Source organism: Pteropus vampyrus, unplaced genomic scaffold (assembly GCF_000151845.1).
Source record: "Pteropus vampyrus isolate Shadow unplaced genomic scaffold, Pvam_2.0 Scaffold128, whole genome shotgun sequence".
NCBI classification, from domain to species: domain Eukaryota; kingdom Metazoa; phylum Chordata; class Mammalia; order Chiroptera; family Pteropodidae; genus Pteropus; species Pteropus vampyrus.
Genome location: NW_011888909.1, coordinates 2,718,606 through 2,726,835, shown reverse-complemented (window position 1 = coordinate 2,726,835; position 8,230 = coordinate 2,718,606). Strand labels below are relative to the sequence as shown.

The window sequence follows — 8,230 nt, the reverse complement described above, 5'->3', positions numbered from 1 at the left end:
AGGGAGGGAGGGAGGGAGGGAGGGAAAAAGAAAAAAAGGAAAGGGAAAGAAAGAATAAACTACAGCTCATAGTACACAGCGCCAGGAGTGCCTGGAAATAAACATGACTGACTACAATGCTCGTGTTGTTAGACACCTTTTCCATGTAACACATCTAGTCTAGTACCTGTTGGCTTACTCAGCTTGTGAGCATCAATACCATACCATTCTAGTTCTCAGGTCATTATTTCAATCCCTCTCATTTAGCAATAGGTGGTTAACCAATGTTGAAAACCAAGACCAGGCAGCGACTTCCCAGTATTTCCCAGGGATGTAAAATTGAGCACAGTGTAAGGGCAAATGCTGTTTTATGCCATTTTAAAGTGGATATGTCACTGTCTGTAAGTTTAGCCTTAGTGAAAAATGGAAAATGTTATGCTAAATTCTTCACATACTTTGAAAATGAAGATTCATAGAGCAGGAGGAGTCCTTAGCAGACATCATCTGGACCATTTGCCTGCTCAAAAGAACTACCCAAAGAAAAGATTACAACTACACGAAGTGGGAGGTCCCTCCGCATCCCAGTCACGAGTACACGTCCAGTGACGCTGGCACTTGGCTCTCATTCCACCCCGGCCAGGGGGAGATATAAAACTGGACCGAGCAACATTCACAAAAGTTTTTTTTTCTGGGCACGTATGAAAAGGTCAGTGATAAATGTCATTCTGCGAAGAGGAATGTACCATTTAAAATGACCATCAAAAGGAACAAAACTTCCCCAAGAGTTTCAGCCATTCCTTTTTTCAGCCAATAATTACCAAAGGCCTTGTTGAGTTTTACAAAACACACCTTGCAGCATCTTGCGGTAAGTTCCTAATGTGTGCCAGGCACATTTTAAGCCACTGTCCAAGAGGCTCAGGTTCCAACCTGGACAAAATAACCTCGCCGAGCTCTAGTGCCATCATACAGGCATACCTTGCTTCACTGCACTTCGCAGATGTTGCTTTTTCATCAATAGTGGGGCAAGATTCTCCACCAGCAAAAAGATTACTACTCCCCGAAGGCTCAGATCATGGTTAACATTTTCTAGCAATAAAGTATTTTTTAATTAAGGTATGTACAATGTTTCTTTTAGACATAATGCGATTGCACACGTAATAGACTACAATATAGTATATATATAACTTTCATATGTACTGGGAAACCAAAAAATTTGTGACTCGCTTTATCGTGATGTTCACTTTACAGTGGTGGTCTGGAACTGAACCTACCATCTCTCCAAAGTATGCCTGCATATTCCTATCCCATTGGATTTTTGTGGGCGAATATACCAAAACACTAAAGCACCTGCCTAGCGGTCCTCGACAAAAATTAGTTATTATTATCTCTGCTTCAGAGACACTGGGGAAGACTGGGTATCATTAAATGCATATTTCTTCATTCAGAGTAGAAAGCAGCCATTTAAACTATTGGCAAAACCATCTCCCTAACAATGAAATGTTTTCTCTCTTGCTCATTCTCTTTTTCTTTTATTGGCAGAAATAACATTTGCAGTCCCCGCCTATGAAACCAGGGCCCTGCATGTGTTGTGTGGGAGGAACTGGTAGAGACTGCTGAAGACACTCTCACCAGGACTGTGGTTTCCTCTCTGAGCGCCTGCCCCTCCCACGCTGACTCAGCATTTCTGAGTTGGCGGAGGAGCAGGGCAGAGCACAGCGTGCAGGAGGGGCACACGCGGCAGAGGTGGAGCCTCCACTGGGGCTGTTTTCTAGACCGAAGCACTTCCACTGGTGCTACTGCCTCCGATCAACCTCTTCAAAGGGTGGCTCTGTCCAGAGTTTAGTCGATCAAGGTCATCGGCCAAAGGAGACTGGGCCTTTAGCACAAAGACACTGAGAAGAGTGTAGGTGAAGAGGAGGGTTTCGTTGCAAAACTCTTACCCCAGAGAACACTGAGAAACTTGCGGATTGCCTCTCTCCTGCCGGCTTGGGATTTAAAAAAAGGAAAAAACGATAATGGGATAAAATGCCACTTTTGCCCTTCTTTCCACCTCCAATCTTTGCCTATGATTCCAAGGAGTTTTTACATATCCCGTTCTTCGAAATCAAAACAAATGAAGGTAAGTGTGTCGACGTAGTCGACACAGTTATAACTACCTTTAAAGAAACAAGTGGGTAAAAATTCTGATTGACAGAAGAAACGAATGGTTAGAGGCAGAATAATTTGTTTCACAACACAGAGCTTTGTTTTTTCAGAGGCTTCGCTTTTCCTGAGCACGCGCCCCTTGTGAATTTAAGCGAAGGCTCAAAGAACGCAAACTTGACTGACGCAGGACTGTTTAGGACACATCCTATCTTAGATAAGGCGCATCTGAGAGAACTTGGAGGGGATGGGGAATGAGAGGAAGTCATGATCCTGTGTGTGGGCTATTTAGTACATGTACATTCTGGCTCACTCTTGAATTCTGCAGTGCCAAAGCTTTGAGCTGTTTGTGTTCAAGAAACAGTGACTCGAATACTCTTAATTATTATCCAACCAACCGAAGGCTCCTGGAAAAACTGAGAATTAAAATACATTTAGAAGATACCCTAATTCCTCAGCCTATCTGCATGCTTTTGAGACATGTTTCTTCAGTGACACTAAGGGTGATCACATAGCATTTGGAACATATTACTATAATGGAACACACACAGTGCCAACAACAAACAAACATGAATGCATGGTATCATGAGACCTTGAACCTCCCGGGAGAGTATCCACTTATAGACCAAGAACCAAAACATCCCATCATTAATCCTTAGCAACCTGTAAAATAAAACTCAACAGATAAGGGCATTGGGCCAGGCGTTGATGGACCAAGGGTCAAGTCCTGGTCATGCCATCATCTAATCTTTGACACTAACCAAGTCACATCTTGGAGCTTGGGTTTCCTCCCCTGAGAGGCTGAGAGGGCACTTCAGTAAGTTAGACAGCAATGCACGAGAGTAAGGTAGCTGTTCTCATCCTTATAGGTGCTGAGACCCTTACTGGATAAGAGCATGACAAAGGTTTTGCTTTGAACACCTCTGTTATAAAATCCTGTCACTCCAATATTCCATATTCCAAGTGTGTTGCAACAGTAAAGAGAAGCTGACTGGAAGCCCCAAGGTCTCACCTTATAGTCTCAGAGACCTTGAGAGAGGTGCCTGTCCTGGGGGATTGGGAGACCTGACACTATCACTGTGAGATCTGCTAATAGGGAATTAGAGACTACTTAGGGACACCTGCAAACTCTTTTCTCACCTGCGATAACACTTACTCACAGAGTATTATAACCGATCTTTACAACCACTGATAAATAAGGGAGGTAAGTAGTCTTTTCCCAGACAAGGAAATAGAAGAATTGCCTCACCTTTCTAGGCTGGTAGGCAGTATGATCTTGAAAGAAGTCCTGGGATTTTGAGGCCCCCCTCTTACAGGGTGGATAACCTATAAAACAGGAGTGGCATGTGGAAGGCTCACTAAGAGCTTCCTGGCCTCCCTTCCTCTCAACAGTGCAGTCTCCAACCTCCATAAAACTTCCCACAACCCGAGCTCACACTCTCTCCTAGCAACCCACATAATGTCTTTCGGTGACAAGAATGACAGCAGGCTGGCCCTTTACAGTGGGCTCTCTTGTCTTTTTCTTTCACTGTTCCACACCTAAGTAGAACTTCCAGTGAGTAAAGCCCATGTCCTGGGCTTTCTTTCATAGATCCTAAAGCAACTGCACTAGACACACACTAGACATCCTGAGGGCTTCCTTAAGAAGTAAAAGGATCTGAACAGACATTTCTCCAAAGTGGACACACCACAAATAGCCCATGAGAACCTGAAAAGATGCTCAATGTCACTGGTTAACAAGAAAATGCAAATGAAAACCACAATGAGATATAACTTCATACCTACTAGGATAGATATAATAAAACGACAGATTACAAATGTTAGAGAGGCTATAGAGAAATTAGAACCCTGATACATGGCTGGTAGAAATGTAAAATAGTACAGCTACTTTGGAAAACAGTCCGGAAGTTCCCCAAAAAAGCTAAACATAGAGTTACCAGAACAACTCAGCAATTCTACTCCTAATAGAATTGAAAAAATAGGTCCGCATAAAAGCTTATGCATGAATGTTCACAGTAGCATTATTCAGAAGAGTAAAAAAGTAGAAACAACTCAAATATTCATCAACTGATAAATAAAACATGGCATATCCATACAATGCAACATTATTTATCTATTTAAAAAGATGAATTACTGATACATGCTACGACATGGAGGAACCTCAAAAAACACTACCCTAAGTGAAAGAAAAGAGACACAAAGGGTCACATATTGTATGGTTCTATTTCTATGAAATGTCCAGTACAGACAAATCCACAGAGAGAAAAAGTAGAATAGTGGTTGTCAGATTTGGCTGTAAAAAGTGACCGATAATGGGCATAGGGTTTATTTTGGAGGTGATGAAAATGTTCTAGGATTAGTGGAGATGGTTGCACAACCTTGTGAATACACTAAAAACTAGTGACTTGTATACTTTAAAACAGTGAATGTTATTATATATAGAATGTGAATCATATCTCAATAAAGCTGTTATTAAACAATAAAACAAACGACCAAAAAAAACCACTGCCTTAGAGCAGTGGTTCTCAGTCAGACTTGAACTGTCACCTGGAGAACTTGTTTAAACACGAGGTTCTGGGAGCCACTCCTACAGCTTTTATTTCAGCAGGTCTGGGGCAGGCTCAGGAACGTGCGCCTCTACCAGGACCCTGTGCTGAAGGTACTGCTGGTCTAGAGCCATGACCTACAGCAGTGCTTCTCCCAACTCGAGTGAAGGACGTGTTGCCCAGCTGTTAGGAATACTGTCAGCAGGCCTTATGAAGGCCTGACCACCACTGCCCAACATGAGGCCAGTCTAGCTCCGGGGCACCTCACGTGGTTAGTACAGCCTGTCCCAGGGCCTGTATTACAGGCTGACTTCTCCCTCTGTGTACCTTCCTCCTCCCTGCCACAGGTGCTGATCCTAAGGGCACTCCTGAATAAATATTCTGCTTGCTAAACTCTATCACAGAGTCTGCATCACGAGAGAACCAAACCAGTCACAAAGCAAACAAATCGTCTGGAGATCTTGGTAAAATACAGATTCTAATTCAAAAAATCAGGGGACAGATCTGAGGTTCAGCACTGCTAACAAGATCCTAGGTAACGCTGATATTGGTGATCCACAGTCCACACTTTGAGTAGCGAGGGCCTCCTTGACCTTGAAGTACTCTTCTGAGTTCGTGATGGGAAGACTTCTATGAGCCATCATGAGGCCAAGTGTAAATCGAGATAGATGTTGAATTTTATAGGTCACAGAAGGGCACCAACACTACCCTGTCCTTGAGATCCAGGCCAAGAAACTGGGTTATAGGTGAGTATGTTTCAACAAGGCCTTTCAGGCACTTCTAAATAGCTAATCCCCTTGGACAGGGGCCAAGACCAACTTGAGTGTTATTTTCTTCAATGCTCTATTGTTACAGTATGGCTTCAGGGTGTTACTTGGGCAGAAGTGAGTAATCTGCATTGTGCAACCAGCAAACAGGTGGTGACTGACACCCACTACCTCTTCAAGGTACCCGAGACTGAGTGGGAAGGAAGATGAAGAAAGGTAGAGACAGAGATTGTGACTGCTAACTCTCCCAGTGCTTTTGCCCTCTGACAGTGTATTCTAGGAGCCTATAGGCCAGTTTGCTTCTTGTGTCCAAGCTGCATCATTTGATTAAGAGTTTGGAATGTTTTTGACTTGAATCTGTTCCTAACTTGCCGGGAGCCCCATAACCTCTCAGTTTTTCTGTCTTTTCAGGATGATTTTACATAAGTACATGGGTGTCAGTCTCAGAGCAGATAAAAAAAAGGGGGGGAATTTGGAACCCAATCTTAAAGATGTTCTCACAGAAGGAAATTTTCATGCCAGTGGGCACCAAACACCCACTGGTCAGAAAGAGAATCCTGGGGTAGCAGTTCTGAGAGGATGGCCATCCTTGACTCTTTCTTACACTGTCTGGCTATTCTAACCATGAACGGGCAGGTGTGTGAAGGATCTGTGAATGTTTAGGGAAAGGGGACAAGATGAAGTTGTCATCTTTCATAATTGTCTTTAGAAAAATTATGAAACTTGGCGATTTGTCATTTTTGAATGTTACCAGTGTCACATTTCCACCCACGTGTGTGTTTAAGAATTGGCCTGTTGTATAATTTCATGAAAAATAAAAGGAGTCTGCTTGTGCCTTGAGCAGAACACCAAAAAAGGAGCAGCAAACCAGTAAGGTGAGTCTGCATTAAGAAGCCACAGTTCTGGAAGGATACAGGGAAGGTGTTTTCAACAGTTTTGTTAGATTTTCATAGCAGTGATGACAAAACAGGGCTAGGGACAAAAGAAAAGCCAGAGCAGGTAAGTCCTTAAAATTCTGAATAGTAACACTGGCATAACCTCAAGTCACCTCCCTGCTGTCCCCAGGTACCTACCTGCAAAGCACCTGGAAGGGCTGAGGCCGAGAGGCACACATACAGCAAACTCCCTCCATATCTGCTTTCTCTGATTAACAACGGGGAATCATGAATAAGTTTCCAAAGTGCTCCGCCATCTTTAAAACCCATGAAATATTAAAGATGCACTGCTTCATCCCTGCCACTGGCTGTCCCTTCTGGAGTGAAATGCAACTTTAATGGCACGCCCTGAGCCCACTTTTTGATTTGGAAATTCTCCGTGGGAGATAGATAGTCCCTGCTCGTCCCATTGAAAAATCTAGACCTTGTGTGAGCAAGACAAAGGAGTCAAGATACAAATAAATGTTGCTATTTGAAGTGCTCATTATTTACCCGTATACTTGAAACCTAGTGATTTCCAAATCTGCTGGAGCTTCTTACAGAAATAAACACACGAATCCCAATGCGGGGTTAAAAGGATTCCCAGGAACCTACACCAAAAATATAAGAAAATTATCCTCTGAGAAGGGATTTCTCTCCAGTTTCACTGCTTCCCACAAGGGGAACAATTTCACGGGAACATAATAGTACAGGAAACAATACACCACCAAAGAGGAAAATAACATCTTTATAATTACAGATTAGTCCTCCATCAAATTCCACACCTACACACTCGCTCTGCTTGGAGGCTGCATAACTTCAATGACTCTCTCTCAGCCGCTTCAGCTATCAACATTTACAGCATTTACAACATTTACAGCTCAATCATGAGATTTCTGATACAGAAACCCCAGACGGCAAAACACTCTCAAATGACCCACTCATTTCATTCTTGGGGAAATGAGGGAAGGGCAGTTACAGAAAGGACAGATCAGGGCTGATCCCACTGCAGGGGGGCACCAAGCTTGGCTGTTTTTGGTACAGCCAGATGCCAGCATCCGAAATTACCTAACAATCTGTAAACACTTTAGATTTGTATCAGGCCGGAATTAGCATCTAAAAGAAAGTCCTTCTTGGCCCAAGCTGGCACATCCCTTTATCAGGAATTCATCTAAGTTCACATTACTTGAGCAAGGCACCCACATTTATTTCCACCCACTGGTTACTTATCATTAAATGGATTTCTTAACCATTGCACTGGTTAATTCCAACCCCATGGCTCCCCCAAGAAATAAGAAGTGCATTATAATTATATAAACTCTTAATTAAACTGAAGAATTCAGTGTTGCTATTACCCGTCAGTAATTCCACTCAATTAGGACAATGGACTTCCATTTATTTCTGAACTCCTAATTGCTACTCATTTTCCTCGTTAGTAATTGCCAATCCTATCAGACGATGTGCTTAAAGAAAATTCTGCCATGAGATTATATTTCGGCGCATCAGAGGAAAGGTGGAATCTGAGCGCCCTTACTTGGTCAGGAGTTGGGTCCTCTGCTCCAAGCCCAGGCGACTCCAGGCTGGGGATTTCAAAAGCTGGCGCTCCCGGGGTCGGTTACCGGTGCTGCGATCCAGTGGAGACTTACCCACAGAGGAAAAGGCGTATCCAGGCAGCCAGAGAAATCCCAAAGCCAAAGCCCAGTAGAAGACGACGCAAAAACAAAACCGCCGACGCGGTCTCCGGGTTTCCAGAAGTTCAGAGTCTCCGGGAAAGGCGCGCCTGAGGTTTGCGGGCAGGCGGCAGGGGCGGCGTTTGCCGCATCCCGGCCGGGGGAGCGGAGCGGAGCGGAGCCGAGGTCCGAGGGGGCGCCCCGCCGGGGCC

At 43.9% G+C, this 8,230-nt stretch overlaps 1 protein-coding gene across 13 annotated transcripts in view; it reads right to left on the bottom strand.

Annotated features, from left to right (window-relative positions):
• The window catches only part of AUTS2 (AUTS2, activator of transcription and developmental regulator), a 1,087,944-nt gene that overhangs the window by 165,096 nt on the left and 914,618 nt on the right, over positions 1-8,230 (bottom strand). Inside the window, exon 1 of one of the 13 annotated variants that reach the window (XM_023534628.1) lies at positions 3,371-3,697. The exons of the other annotated variants lie outside the window; for them this stretch is intronic. Coding sequence (XP_023390396.1) covers positions 3,371-3,532 — 162 coding nt within the window. The 5' untranslated portion in view covers positions 3,533-3,697. Of the gene's footprint in view, positions 1-3,370; positions 3,698-8,230 lie in introns of those variants that run through there. 13 annotated transcript variants of the gene reach the window in all.